The 16115-nt window shown below is 46.0% G+C and overlaps 1 protein-coding gene across 1 annotated transcript in view; it reads right to left on the minus strand.

Annotated features, from left to right (window-relative positions):
- The window catches only part of ATRAID (all-trans retinoic acid induced differentiation factor), a 92088-nt gene that overhangs the window by 55067 nt on the left and 20906 nt on the right, over nt 1-16115 (minus strand). Inside the window, exons 2-4 of the mRNA XM_069233598.1 lie at nt 5876-6003; nt 4160-4231; nt 3025-3096 (exon numbers count right to left, since the gene is read on the minus strand). Coding sequence (XP_069089699.1) covers nt 3025-3096; nt 4160-4231; nt 5876-6003 — 272 coding nt within the window. The remainder of the gene's footprint in view (nt 1-3024; nt 3097-4159; nt 4232-5875; nt 6004-16115) is intronic.

The raw sequence follows: 16115 nt of genomic DNA on the forward strand, positions 1-16115 counted from the left end.
GATCCAGCAGAGCGTCATTAAAAGGTAACAGAGGCTCCGCCGCGGCTGAGGCCGGATGTAACACCTCTGTCAAAAGGTTTTGTTTCGCCTCCACCACCGGCAAAGGCAGGTCCAAAAAACTAGCTGCCTTCCGTACCACTGCATGAAAGGAAGCAGCCTCCTCAGTATATTCCCCCGGGGACGAAAGGTCCCACTCAGGGGAAGTGTCCAGCCCACTGGCCGACTCCAGTCCACGCAGCCCATCACCCGAGTCCTCTAGCTCTCCTTCCTCTAGGGCTCGTTGGTACTCCTGCTCTTCTAGTACCCAGAGAGCACGTCTCCTTGAATGCAGTCGTTGCTCAATCCGCGGAGTCGACAATGCCTCCGCCGAAGTCGGAGATCGGCGCCGATCTTCCGAAGCCACCGACGCCGCATCCGGCGCCACAGGTAACTTCGGCGCCGACTGAAGAGCAGTTGAAACGGATGGACCCACCGGAGTCACAGGCCGAAATCTCGACGTCGACGGGATGGAAATCCCTGGGGCCAATCCTTCCGAAGCCACCGGAGCGGCCACCGGCGCCGACACTGGCGCCGAGCCCACGTTCCCAAACGGGAGAAAGGGCATAAAGGGTGCCGGCCGAAGAGGCGCAGGATCACCCAAAGAAAAGGCCAAAGGCCCAGCCGGAGCACCCCCTGGAGCCATCTGTTGGAAGATGGCATACATCGCATTCAAGAATGCGGAACTATCGGCTCCAGGGGTGGGAAAAGCCGGATACTGGGGTGCCTGTCTCGGAGGCGACCCCGACGCCGGCCTCGGCGTCTGCGCCGGAGAAAACACTTGAGGCTCCAACACCTCAATCACCGACGCCTGTCCAGGTGAAGTTGGAGACGCCGGAGAAGGCAACGGCGTCGAAGGATGCGGCGTAACCGTGGGGCTGACCTCCCATGTTCTTCGGCGCCGATCCGGAGACCTGGAACGAGCCTCCCTTGAATGACGCCGAGATTCTCTACGGCGCCGGGAGTCTCGATGACGCCGATGTCTTGGAGAAGACTTCTTGTGATGCTTCTCCTTTGACTTGGCCATAAACAGCTTCGCCTCACGTTCTTTAAGAGCCTTTGGATTCATGTGCTGACATGAATCACAAGTCGAGACGTCGTGGTCGGAGCTCAAACACCAAAGGCAATCGGAATGAGGATCCGTCACCGACATCTTGCCTCCACACTCACGACAAGGCTTAAATCCAGACTTTCTCTGCGACATTATTTCCACAGCGAAAGACTACGCAGCAAGATATACACTGTAACCGCAAGAGTAACAGTTGCTCCCTCGAAGATAACCGTTTCGAATGCACGGAAAAAAGGGAACTGACGTCCGCACGTCGTCGAGGACCTCTTATTGCCTGTATGACGTCAGACGGCGTCGCGTGGGCGACAGTGACGTCCTCGTCGACGTGCAGAGACTAGTAAGAAGATTTCCGTCGAATGCTGGCGCCATGGGAGTATTCATGAGGTGAGGAATCCACAGGTAGTTGTATCCATCAGAAAATTAGATTCCTGCAAACAACAAGAAGGACTGCCCCGCTGAAAACCCCTGCAGAGGAAGACCAGAAGACAACAACTGCCTTGGCTCCAGAAACTCACCGGCCTGTCTCCTGCCTTCCAAAGAACTCTGCTCCAGCGACGCCTTCCAAAGGGACCAGCGACCTCTGAATCCTCTGAGGACTGCCCTGCTTCGACGACGACAAGAAACTCCCGAGGACAGCGGACCTGCTCCAAAAAGACTGCAACTTTGTTTCAAGAAGCAGCTTTAAAGAACCCTGCAACTCCCCGCAAGAAGCGTGAGACTTGCAACACTGCACCCGGCGAACCCGACTCGGCTGGTGGAGAACCAACACCTCAGGGAGGACCCCCGGACTACTCTACGACTGTGAGTACCAAAACCTGTCCCCCCTGAGCCCCCACAGCGCCGCCTGCAGAGGGAATCCCGAGGCTTCCCCTGACCGCGACTCTCTGAAGTCTAAGTCCCGACGCCTGGAAAAGACCCTGCACCCGCAGCCCCCAGGACCTGAAGGACCGGACTTTCACTGCAGAAGTGACCCCCAGGAGTCCCTCTCCCTTGCCCAAGTGGAGGTTTCCCCGAGGAAGCCCCCCCTTGCCTGCCTGCAGCGCTAAAGAGATCCCTTGATCTCTCATAGACTAACATTGAAAACCCGACGCTTGTTTCTACACTGCACCCGGCCGCCCCCGCGCTGCTGAGGGTGAAATATCTGTGTGGGCTTGTGTCCCCCCCGGTGCCCTACAAAACCCCCCTGGTCTGCCCTCCGAAGACGCGGGTACTTACCTGCAAGCAGACCGGAACCGGGGCACCCCCTTCTCTCCATTCTAGCCTATGCGTTTTGGGCACCACTTTGAACTCTGCACCTGACCGGCCCTGAGCTGCTGGTGTGGTGACTTTGGGGTTGCTCTGAACCCCCAACGGTGGGCTACCTTGGACCAAGAAGTGAACCCTGTAAGTGTCTTACTTACCTGGTAAAACTAACAAAAACTTACCTCCCCCAGGAACTGTGAAAATTGCACTAAGTGTCCACTTTTGAAATAGCTATTTGTGAATAACTTGAAAAGTATACATGCAATTGAAATGATTCAAAGTTCCTAATGTACTTACCTGCAATACCTTTCAAACAAGATATTACATGTTAAATTTGAACCTGTGGTTCTTAAAATAAACTAAGAAAATATATTTTTCTATAACAAAACCTATTGGCTGGATTTGTCTCTGAGTGTGTGTACCTCATTTATTGTCTATGTGTATGTACAACAAATGCTTAACACTACTCCTTAGATAAGCCTACTGCTCGACCACACTACCACAAAATAGAGCATTAGTATTATCTCTTTTTACCACTATTTTACCTCTAAGGGGAACCCTTGGACTCTGTGCATGCTATTCCTTACTTTGAAATAGCACATACAGAGCCAACTTCCTACAATATTACACAAGGTTTAGAGCAATGAAGTAGGGAAGTGTTTAAATCTATCACTTACATGTACTGCAAACTGGTGAATCCCTGGAAGAGAGTTGTAGACACGTTCTGGAGGGGGTTCCCCGATATGTCTCTGGGATAAAAGAAACATTAAAATGAGGATTCTCTCTGCTCGTCCTCGTTGGGAGCAACTCGGCCACAGTACAAATCACACACAATTCAATTAACACCACCACCAGACAACAACAGACAAGCAACAGTCTATTTTTCAGGTCAATTGCTTGTAATCTGGCAATGTGTTTAAACATATGGCTAATTCAAGTACTATCCAACTATCCATGTTGGAAATTATCCCCAATCTTCCATGTCTGTGCTGCCCTCTTCCTCCATGTTTGTTTAGGGTGACAAACAATGTCCCCTGCACTACGCATGGTGGTATGCTGGGCTACATTTCTCTTCCACTTGTTTGCCCATGGTGTAATCCATTGCCTCTTCTGCTTAGGTCTGTTCGAGGTGTGCAATGCGATCCTCCCTTTCTCTGTAGATGGTGCATCATAGTTTGAAGAAGGTGAGAAGATTTTCAGTTTGTGCCTGGTGATATGCAGTTTCTACCATAATTATCAGCCTATGCATGATGCCTTTCAGAGCCACCCCTCGCTGCCCTCTTGATGTGCATGCGATTGTTGATATCACCCCTTCACATTTTCGTACTTGATGTATGCATGAAGTGTTTCTCCTTGTCACGTTTGCATGGTGGTATGAAGTGCTGCTCTTTTTTTTTTTTACTGAGGTGGGGTGGTCTATGTGTATGGTATGTAGTGTCTCATCTAGTGCCTCTTTTGTGGCATCTGTGTAGTGGCACTATGTGTGTCTACACTTCCTTGAGTGCGTGGTGGTCTGCAGTGCTCTTCTCTTCCCCCAAGCTATGTGCATTGCCTCTCCTCTCCTTCTTTGACACGTGCACAGTGGTTGCAATGCCCACTTCATTTTTGGTCTAAAAGCATGTCATGCCCTTGCTCTGCATGCTGCGGTATGATGGGCCTGTCCCCAGTTCGTTCACACTGTGTACAATCTGTTAGGTAGTGCTACCCTCCAATCGAGAAGGTTGTTTCAGGCCTCTTCATTCAGCTCCCCTGGATCATGTTTGGTAGTACAAAGGAATTATGAATTCCCTACTTCTATTCACATGTACTTACATGGCAACTGCAGCACTGGCATTCTGTAACTCAGGACCAAGGTACGTCAAAGAGCAATTCCACAGATCCAACCTGAGGATTGAAGAGAGAGAATGTCACCAAATAAAAAAAAATGGATACCTCTCCCTAAAGTCAAGCCTAGCAGGACAGCCTCTTGAACACCCACAATGAAAGATACAGAAACCTGAGAGAGCATCAAGTCAGCAAGGAGGTAATTTAAACAGTGCAGGAGGAGGAGCGAGGTGGCAGTGAGGGCAGGATGTTTGAAACACAGTAATATATTTTTTAAAGAAATACACACTTGTGTATTGATCAAAAACAATCCTACATGTATGGTATGTTATTGTAAGCTTGTAGAGATTGTGGGTTTTCCAATCTGCTTCTAAACAAAGTATAATCGGATGGAAGCCTCATTCAGTGCGAATCTGCACAGACAAGTCCTTTAGAAAGTCCAGCGTAGCACCAGAAAATGACAAATGGATCTGTGATCAAAGCATGTTAACACATAAGAATATACTCTTTGGAACCAAAAAGTTAAGGCAGATCCCTCTCCTAGATCAATGGCACCCACCTTTCTTTTTATTTGCCCTCTTAAGTCATAACAAGGTTGTTGTTTTTTTTTTTTTTTATAAATACGATCAAGACATTACATCTCAGTTACTTTGCAGTAGGATGTACTCTGCAATATCACAACATGTGACATACTAAAAAAAATCCCAACTTCCCTATTCCCCCTTAGCTACATATGGTTCAACATGAGGGTATGTCCAGGACGTGCAGGTGGTCTAGTTAGATGTGGTTAATCAGAGATCAGGGAATAAGAGGCAGGTACAGGTGAACACTCTAACGGAAGTGATCAGAGAAGCAATGCCTGGTAGCTGATGGAGGACAGTGGCCAAAAGAAGCCTTCAAAACCCATTGAAGCACAAAGGTTTCTTCTTACCAGATACAGTAAACCAAGCACAGCTGTACCAATATAAAACCCTCACAAGGAGAAAACCGGGAGAGTAAAGGCAAAGCATCAATATTATCAGAGTAGAAACTGTACTATTTTTTTTATATATATATATAAAAAGTAAAAGCAACACAAAGCTGAACAGGTCAAATTCAATGCTCAGTGAATTTCACATACACACTACAGAAAAGATACACACTACCTCACAATCATGTATTCTTCGTATTACAAGAAATACAATAAGATTCTACATCCCTCCCCATCTCCTAAAGTGAACTGGAGTAGCAATGCAACTCTTCCTCCCTTCCACAGTTGTGAACTGAATGAACAGTCCATGACCATTTACTTTCCTTTTCCAGTGCGAGCCGGACCACCATGCGCATTCAGCATCCCTTCACTTGTACTTTCCTATACTTAACTACTTTATTAATGAAAAACAACTAAATAAAGCGTTGTCATCATTCACTTTTCTTGGGTGACCTGAAGAATGACTATGCAATCTTTTTAACTCCTTAATAGGAGGAGTATGGATAAGTAAACCTCACAAAGCTTCAACCGCTCTATCGGTTTGAGATCTGAAATTGCTTTTCTTACAGCCTGGGACAAGTAGAGGCCCTCTTATGTTTAAAATACATCTGTACTGTAAGGATTTATATGGGATGTTTTGTATTCAGCAGGGCTTTTGTTTCCTGACAAAATTCTTTACCCAGCTTCCGCATTACATCCTGTAATATTTAAAAAACAATATCTGCATACATTACCCCACAATTATATCACCGTCCTCTTGCCGAGCGAGGCAGCAACGTCCCTTTAGTACCCCATGAGTGACGTGGCAGAGAAGGACAACTTCCGAAGTGTTTCTGAGTTCTGCGGGGCACCAGTCACACAACTGAAAAGAAGAAAATCGTGATAACGTACAGGTCACGCACTATGCTCAAGCATCTCTGTTTGATGAAGTCTCCTCGAGGAGAGCAGACAGGTTCCGATTTCAAGGTTTTCATGCATTTGAACAGAGTTTTTCAATGCAGCCAGTTTTGAAATAAGCTTCCTTCTTTTCTTTATCGGACATAAAGTTATTTGAGGGCACCATCAGAAACTCACATTGTTGGAAGGGAAGTCTATGACCTCTCATCAAAATGTTTAAATAGTTTGGAACTCCTGCATATATAAAGGACACAAGAATTGTAGCACGTATCGAACAGCTATTCTCAAAGTTTTCATCTTGGGTAATAACTGTGGTGACAGAGGCTTGGGGCAGAATTTACAGGAAATAGCGGAGTCTAGCACTGCGGAATACAAATGTAGCACAAAGGCCCTAAACCCATCTGATTCTGCCAGAAGGACACTAATATTAATCTCCTATCCCCTTCCCCCACCTCCAGTAGCTACTTACTGCATTAGATACTGGTAGGGATAATTTCTATGATATATCCAACATAGATGAACCACCAGTTTCTACCTCCATCAAAGTAGTATTCTTAATATGTACCTGAGGATAGTCAGGCCAAAGGCTTCGGATTGATGCTGCATATCCTGCATGTGCTACAAACTGGGATCTCCCCATCCACAAACCTTGCTAAAATGGTCAAAATCCTTCAATTGGTCTCATAAAAACTCCCTAGTGAAGACCGCTTCTGTTTTTCTTGTGTTCAGAAGACCGCTCTGAGGTTAAAGCAAGAATCTGTAATAATTATGTTTTGACCACTGACTCCATGTTGCACTTAGCCTAGCAGAACACCATCAGATTAGTGACCACCACCTTCATTTTGCCTATGGACTTTATTTTAGCATTAGCCACAGCCACGTTAAAAGCTGCAAGTAGTTTTCCACATTGTACAATGTGCTCATGTTTTTGTTTTTTCGTGTTCTTTTCAACCAAGGGCTTAGGCTGATAAGAATTTACTAAAACGGCAGGAAACGGTCTTGCTTTGAAGTGGCACCTTGGGATTGTGGCCAAGTCCCGACGTGTTATTTTCAAAGCTGGCCTAAAGCAATCAGCGTTTTTTGAATAAATAAACTTCTGCAGTAAGAGGGAGGTTCTAGAATTTCCCTCTCTTGTTTGTTCAAAGTATAAGATGCCAAGAACAGATGGACCAGGGACTGAGAGTGATTCTGATCTCAGACATGCCCAGGACGCTGGGGTGTGTCATCCTTCCTGTGAGGATAATTGATATCTCTCCTTCCTCGATCGATTCTGGGATCTGGCGATCTCATGCTGAATTGGAGGGAGACGAGGCAATTGTGCCCTTGCCTCATGGTGATGTATATTTTTTAATTCATTATTTGCTTTGCATTATAATAGAGATACATATATTTGCTGTGTATATTGCAGTGGAGAATCATTTGTACATGTTTTCATTTCATTGACCATTTTTTAAATGTGTGTGTAAGAAAATGCCTCCTTGGCATGGTTACCCCCTGACTTTTTGCCTTTACTGATGCTAAGTTTTTATTTGAAAGTGTGCTGAGGCCTGCTAACAAGGCCCCAGCACCAGTGTTCTTTCCCTAACCTGTACTTTTGTTTCCACAATTGGCACACCCTGGCATCCAGGTAAGTCCCTTGTAACTGGTACCAAGGGCCCAGATGCCAGGGAAGGTCTCTAAGGGATGCAGCATGTCTTATGCCACCCTGGGGACTCCTCACTCAGCACAGACACACTGCTTGCCAGCTTGTGTGTGCTGGTAAGGACAAAACGAGTAAGTCGACATGGCACTCCCCTCAGGGTGCCATGCCAACCTCACACTGCCTATGCAGTATAGATAAGTCACCCCTCTAGCAGGCCTTACAGCCCTAAGGCAGGGTTCACTATACCATAGGTGAGGGCATAAGTGCATGAGCACTGTGCCCCTACAGTGCCTAAGCCAATCTTTAGACATTTTAAGTGCAGGGAAGCCATAAGAGTATATGGTCTCGAAGTCTGTCATGCACGAACTCCACAGCACTATAATGGCTACACTGAAAACTGTGAAGTTTGGTATCAAACTTCTCAGCACAATAAATGCACACTGATGCCAGTGTACATTTTATTGTAACATACACCCCAGAGGGCCCCTTAGAGGTGCCCCCTGAAACCTTAACTGACTATCCGTGTAGGCTGACTGGTTTTAGCAGCCTGCCACACTAGAGACATGTTGCTGGCCACATGGGGAGAGTGCCTTTGTCACTCTGTGGCTAGTAACAAAGCCTGTACTGGGTGGAGGTGCTTCACACCTCCCCCTGCAGGAACTGTAACACCTGGCGGTGAGCCTCAAAGGCTCACCCCCTTTGTTACAGCACCACAGGGCACTCCAGCTAGTGGAGTTGCCCGCCCCCTCTGGCCACGGCCCCACTTTTGGTGGCAAGGCCGGAGGAGATAATGAGAAAAACAAGGAGGAGTCACTGGCCAGTCAGGACAGCCCCTAAGGTGTCCTGAGCTGAGGTGACTAACTTTTAGAAAACCTCCATCTTGCAGATGGAGGATTCCCCCAATAGGAATAGGAATGTGCCCCCCTCCCCTTGGGAGGAGGCACAAAGAGGGTGTACCCACCCTCAGGGCTAGTATCCATTGGCTACTAACCCCCCAGACCTAAACATGCCCTTAAATTTAGTATTTAAGGGCTCCCCAGAACCGAGGAACTCAGATTCCTGCAACCTAAGAAGAAGAGGACTGCTAAGCTGAAAAACCCTGCAGAGAAGACGGAGACACCAACTGCTTTGGCCCCAGCTCTACCGGCTTGTCTCCCCACTTCTAAAGACACTGCTCCAGCGATGCGTTCCCCAGGGACCAGCGACCTCTGAATTCTCAGAGGACTGCCCTGCTCTAGAAGGACCAAGAGCTCCCGAGGACAGTGGCCCTGTTCACCCAAGACTGCAACTTTGTTACAAAGGAGCAACTTTAAAACAACTTGTGTTTCCTGCCTGAAGCGTGAGACTTGCTACTCTGCACCCGACTCGACTTGTGGAGAACAAACACTTCAGGGAGGACTCCCCGGCGACTGCGAGACCGTGAGTAGCCAGAGTTGCCCTCCCTGAGCCCCCACAGCGACGCCTGCAGAGGGAATCCCGAGGCTCCCCCTGACCGCGACTGCCTGTTCCTCAGATCCAGACGCCTGGTAAAGACTCTGCACCCGCAGCCCCCAGGACCTGAAGGATCCAAACTCCAGTGCAGGAGTGACCCCTAGGAGGCTCTCTCCCTTGCCCAGGTGGTGGCTACCCCGAGGAGCACCCCCCTTGCTTGCATCGCTGAAGAGACCCATTGGTCTCCCATTGAAACCTATTGAAAACCCGACGCATGCTTGCACACTGCACCCGGCCGCCCCCGTGCTGCTGAGGGTGTACTTTCTGTGCTGACTTGTGTCCCCCCCCACAGTGCCCTACAAAACCCCCCTGGTCTGCCCTCCGAAGACGCGGGTACTTACCTGCTGGCAGACTGGAACCGGGGCACCCCCTTCTCCATTGAAGCCTATGCTTTTTGGGCACCATTTTGACCTCTGCACCTGACCAGCCCTGAGCTGCTGGTGTGGTAACTTTGGGGTTGCTCTGAACCCCCAACGGTGGACTACCTTGGACCCAAACTTGAACCACGTAGGTGGTTTACTTACCTGCAAAAACTAACAAACGCTTACTCCCCCCAGGAACTGTTGAAAATTGCACTGTCTAGTTTTAAAATAGCTATATGTGATTTATATGAAAACTGTGTATGCTATTTTGATTATTCAAAGTTCCTAAAGTACCTACCTGCAATACCTTTCATTTGAAGTATTACATGTAAATCTTGAACCTGTGGTTCTTAAAATAAGCTAAGAAAATATATTTTTCTATACAAAAGCCTATTGGCCTGGAATTGTCTCTGAGTGTGTGTTCCTCATTTATTGCTTGTGTATGTACAACAAATGCTTAACACTACTCCTTTGATAAGCCTACTGCTCAACCACACTACCACAAAATAGAGCATTAGAATTAGCTCTTTTTGCCACTATCTTACCTCTAAGGGGAACCCTTGGACTCTGTGCATACTATTCCTTACTTTAAAATAGTGCATACAGAGCCAACTTCCTACAGTGCGCTTTTAGCATGCTGACCTTGTTTTACGAACCTTGCAAAGTGAAGTAATAAATGTCTTCTTTAGACTAAGAAGCGCATTCCAGAGATTTTTGTCAGTGCATGAGTGTTTCAGCTCGGTCATTAGTAAAGCAAAACAGAATCGCCATCACATATCCTGAGAGGATTTAATATGTTGGTTTTCATGACTCACAAATCAGCTAATGTTCATGTGTCATTTGAACATTTTTGTCATCTAGCATCAATCTGTAAGTGCATAGTTAACAGGCTGCCTTAATAAGTCCAATTTCTGCATAGGTGTGTACATTATCAAATCAAGGACACAACTGTTCTAGTTGGGATGCTGTTTAACACCATCAAAATCTGCAGCTCCTAAATAGTTCAGGGATTATCAGGGCCAGCCTAATTTGAGGTTACCCCCCACCCACCCTCCTCATCAACTGGAGTAGGAGAACTTCCAGTGTGCAAACGATTACAAAGAGGAAAGTAAATGGTCACAGACTGTTAATTTATTTCACAATTGTGGGAAGGGGGAAGAAGAACTGCATTGATTGGGAGGGGTGTAGAATTGTATTGTATTTATTGTAATACTAAGAATAAATGATTGTGAGGTACTACTTCAGTGTACACAGGGATCTGCCCTGTCGTTAATTAACAGCCCTAACGGGTGAAGAGTAAACAGTGACTAAACTCAGACTCCCCACAGGGAAAAATTAAAGTCATGCAGTCTTTGGAGCACGAGTAGTATTCGAGAGGTAGAATTTCAGGGTTCACTGGTATGTGGGAGAAGTAGAGAGGGGTGTGGAATTAAATTATCTGCTTTTCCATGGGACAGGTTGCTTCTTTAAATCTACTTGTCCTGTAAAAAAAAAAAAAAAAAACGATTTGTCCTTTTGGTGTTGTGTAGTGCGGTGACAAATTATGGCAGAAATCTCACTATGTAAGAGCTCTGAAAATAGCCTCTCTGATTAGGCCATGGCTACTACTATAGTAGGGATGGAATACTTGCAATTTCAATCCCTACTATAGCAATTTCCCTATTTTGCCACCTTTCCACAGATCTACACACTGGGGCTGGATGGGGGAAGCAGTAAGTAATAGTTCCAGGTCTGGAATGCCTTCGAGTCTGCAAACCTACTAATTTACATGTTTTAATGATTTTCGCCAGTTCTTCTCTAATCTTTTCCCATAATGAGAAACTTTGAAAATTCACTCCTGACTATGGCAATGGTAGAAGCTCTCCCAGGGTTAAGAAAAATACGGTTGAAGGGAAAGTGAACTTGTAAATGCTCAATAGATTTTCACATGAGCAAATCTACACATGCATATTTGCTTGTGCTAAAATACTGTTGACAAATATTTTCTAGGAGTACTATTTCCTGGTCTACTTCTGTAAGTTCTTCATGAAAGCCACAAATTCAAAGACATATACCATGGGTGTACTTTTGTGACTTTCTTTAAGAATCGAGTCCCAGTTAGGTCTGGTGTTAACAAAGACATTTTGTTTTTATAAAACTTCTATTTCTCTTTCTATCAGCTGGCTTTACTGCAAGTGGTTGCATTCTGCTCTTCCACAAGGAGCATACTGACACAAAGTACTTTTGTTCAGTGCCAGGAACCACTGTGGCAATCAGTGACATAACGAAACTGGAGTGGGCCCACCTGCAAAGAACATGGAGGGCCCCCCCCCTCCACACTCACTCAGGGCAGGTGTTATGCTAAGGGGGGTGGCTCTTGGAAGGGTCCCCCTGCAGCAAAGGGGCTGCAGGCCTTTGTTATATCACTGGTAGCAATGTGTGCTTTTTTAAGACCAAAAACTTGTTTTGCTTTTTGCTAGTGTTTGTTACAATGGTAAGAACATGTCAGCTCCCACAACAATAAAGTGTTACTGAAGTCATGTCAAAACATGACACATTGATAAAACAAAAAGACTCACCACAAATGTTGGATCGGTTGGCTTTGCCAGTGCTTATTTATTTTCATTCTTCACATAATCTTGTTGAAAATGGTTACACTGATTTTCCATTAGGAATATTTTTGGGAAATACTAGCATGCATCAACAAATTTGACTAAATAACGCTTCAAAGAAATAGCACCTTAAATTTCGTAGTGGAAAAACCTTTTTTTCATACTTGCATTTTTTTTGCAACATTTCATTTTGAAAGCAAAGAATCGTCACTCTTGCTCACAAGCCTCTGGAAACACATGCAGCTATTCTGGGAGCACTATACTTAGCCTCATATTGTTAAACTTTTCAAACGTGTGTACACTTCTTTTTTTGTTTTTACTGGAACCACTGTCAGAAGAAGTGGTGTGTGACTGTAAAACGTTTATTTACAGTGCTCACCCTAATAATAAAGGATTTTCATTAACTAACCATAAATACAAGTTCGAACAGCATTAACATAAGGACACACATTACCTCAACTGCAGACAGTTCCCTTCTCTGTAAGCTGGCAGACAATGGGTTTTTGCTGCAAGGGGTTGGGCTTACTTGTCCCAAGGACAAACTAAACATGAAGCTTGTTGCCCTTGCCCCCAAACAATATGTCCCAGGCTATAGGAATTACACATCCCTAAGTAGAGGGGGATTGGAGTTTTATGTTCATCAAGGCAGTTGTGGTAGAATGTAAGATCTGGTGTTAAACACCTAGGAGAGTCAGGAGTCATCCCTAGTACCGTGAAATTTGGCTGGATCACATCCCAGTGTGATTTCAGGGGACATTTTCGTAGGCATTTTGAGCAGCACTCTCCGTGTGTACCATTCTGGTTACCTCCTTTCTCCATTGTGGTAGGGATGGGGGGGTAGTGGTGATTTCGATTTCATCGCCAAAGCACTTTCAGCTAGGAGCAGACAAGGTCCATAAAGCTAGTCGTTGTCTTCTCGTTTTTGAGGCGTGAGCAGACCAAGAAGGCAGTATTGTGTTGTATCAGGTCAGGGTCTTCCCATTGCTCAGGACATATTTAACAACAACATGTCCCATTAAACCCCTGGAGCTCTGCACGTTCAGAACATTTGTAAGCATCTGCTGAGTCTGATTTGCAGAGGCCATTAATATGGAACGAGGAGGTAGATCATGTGTATGAGCTGGGTGGTTAGGTAGGCCGTGTACAGGATGCAAACTTGTATATGTCTGAAGCAATTATTCTGGAAAATCTTGCTCAGCTATTCTACAGCCTTAAGCCAATCTGAGTCATAAAGTGCCCATCCTAGGGAATCTTCCCAGGAGGTCCGCAAACTGGTTAATGCAGTCAATGGGTCAGTCGTGAAGGCCTGGTAGAATCTAATTTACCAGGCTTCTGCCGTGGCCCACCGAGTGTAAAGCATGTAATAACAGTTCTTGGGCTGATTCTGGTCCCTGAATCTCCCAATGTTGTTGTAGTGTTGCTTTGAGCACCTCAAAAGTCAGAAAGGCCCCACCAGGGAGATCGTAGAGGTCCTGAAATTCGTGGGTCAACATTAGTGTCCTGTTGGCTAAAATGTCACCAGACTTGTAAATGCCTCCCAGATCTCTAGGGTGCAGCCAGCAACAGTGCAGGCACCTATTGGGAGCCCTTGGAGTGCTGAGTAGGGATTAAGGTCAAGCGGCCGGGGCTCACAGGATCCCGGTTTTAAACATTCCTGAGCACTCTGCAGTAGCAATGGTTATTGGCGTCTCAGCCAGGGGCCTGCAAGTAGCAGGCTATTGAAGTGGCCCTAGCAGATGGTCATGCGGGGGTACTTATCACCCTTAAGATAAGGTTTTAAATTGCAAAACTTCATTTTTAAACTTCCTCTAATGCTTTTTGATTTACTGAATCCATTCAATGACGTCAGTTGCTGTGTTCGCAGGTGGTAGCTGTAGAATTGTAGGGAGGTGCAGGCAGATAAAATAACACATTTATTCTTTACTGATATGTGATTGCAGTCAGTTTGTTTGTGGGCCAAGAAAAGCTATCACTCTTGGGAGAGAATGGACTCCTACTTGAGCTTCCCACTAGTTTGTGAACCTCTTGAAAGCTAATTGAGACATGTGACCAAGTATGGGTGCTCTTTATTGCTAATGAGGGCATGTTTTGCACAAATGCTTGTACGTCTTTACATGTTGCTCAAGGCTGTGTATTAAATAAGATGTATTCAGTTTGTGTAGGCAAGCTCGGATTGCTGCGGGATAATTTGGAAGTATTTGTGTTGCCTATGGGTCCAGGTGGAATACGTGTTAAGGAATCTCCTTGTGCTCTAATACACAGTCTTCTGTGTAAAGGCAACAGTATGGAAACTGTTACTGGGTGGCTAGCTCTTGTGGTAACGTGACAGGTTTAACACACCATATTTGCCTTCTCACTGATGGTCATCGAAGTTGTTAAAAAGCAAAGTACTTTTGTTATCTGGTGAAATAGGGAGTCAAATGACCGAGTGGCAAAAGAGATACACCGAACCAAAGAGGAACATGTCAAGTTGGCCAGGAAACTAGGTGATCATATTATGTACACCTTCTTTAATTCTGGTTTAACTCAGCCTTGTAAATGGAGATTGTTAAATTCTGCCCTGACAATGTGCTGGGATTTTGCTTGAGTGTGTGGGAGGCCTATACTCTTTATATGCATTAAATATTGGCGCACCTGTTTTTTTTTTTTTTCTTAAGTATTGCTCAACGAGGGGAGAATCAAGGTTACTCTGTTACCTAATCTAACAAACGATATCTTACATCAAAGTCAAGAGACAGCAGCAGACTGCTGGACAGTGTCCTGAAGAATTACATGATTGGACAACATACCACAATTAGGAAAGTGGCTACTTGATCCGTTTGATGACTCATAACTGTAGGAGGCTGGACTGGCTTGTTGTGAGTACCAAGGGGTACTTACACCTTGCACCAGGCCCAGTTATCCCTTACTAGTGTATAGGGTGCCTAGCAGCATAGGCTGATAGATAATGGTAGCTTAGCAGAGCAGCTTAGGCTGAACTAGGAGACGAGTGAAGCTCCTACAGTACCACTAGTGTCACTTGCACAATATCATAAGAAAACACAATACACAGATATACTAAAAATAAAGGTACTTTATTTTTATGACAATATGCCAAAGTATCTCAGAGTGTACCCTCAGTATGAGGATCGCAAATACACAAGATATATGTACACAATACCAAAAATATGCAGTATAGTCTTAGAAAACAGTGCAAACAATGTATAGTTACAATAGGATGCAATGGGGACACATAGGGATAGGGGCAACACAAACCATATACTCCAAAAGTGGAATGCGAACCACGAATGGACCCCAAACCTATGTGACCTTGTAGAGGGTCACTGGGACTATCAGAAAATAGTAAGGGTTAGAAAAATAGCCCACCCCAAGACCCTGAAAAGTGAGTGCAAAGTGCACTAAAGTTCCCCAAAGGACATAGAAGTCGTGATAGGGGAATTCTGCAGGAAAGACACAAACCAGCAATGCAACAACAATGGATTTCCAGTCGCGGGTACCTGTGGAACAAGGGGACCAAGTCCAAAAGTCACAAGCAAGTCGGAGATGGGCAGATGCCCAGGAAATGCCAGCTGTGGGTGCAAAGAAGCTGCTACTGGACAGTAGAAGCTTAGGTTTCTGCGGGAACGACAAGGGCTAGAGACTTCCCCTTTGGAGGACGGATCCCCCACGCCGTGGAGAGTCGTGCAGAAGTGTTTTCCCGCCGAAAGACCGCCAACAAGCCTTGCTAGCTGCAAATCGTGCGGTTAGTGTTTTTGGATGCTGCTGTGGCCCAGGAGGGACCAGGATGTCGCAAATTGCGTCACGAGACAGAGGGGACGTCGAGCAAGACAAGGAGCCCTCTCAGCAGCAGGTAGCACCCAGAGAAGTGCCAGAAACAGGCACTACGAGGATGCGTGAAACGGTGCTCACCCGAAGTTGCACAAAGGAGTCCCACGTCACCGGAGACCAACTTAGAGAGTCGTGCAATGCAGGTTAGAGTGCCGTGGACCCA

Source organism: Pleurodeles waltl, chromosome 5 (genome assembly GCF_031143425.1).
Source record: "Pleurodeles waltl isolate 20211129_DDA chromosome 5, aPleWal1.hap1.20221129, whole genome shotgun sequence".
NCBI classification, from domain to species: Eukaryota; Metazoa; Chordata; class Amphibia; order Caudata; family Salamandridae; genus Pleurodeles; species Pleurodeles waltl.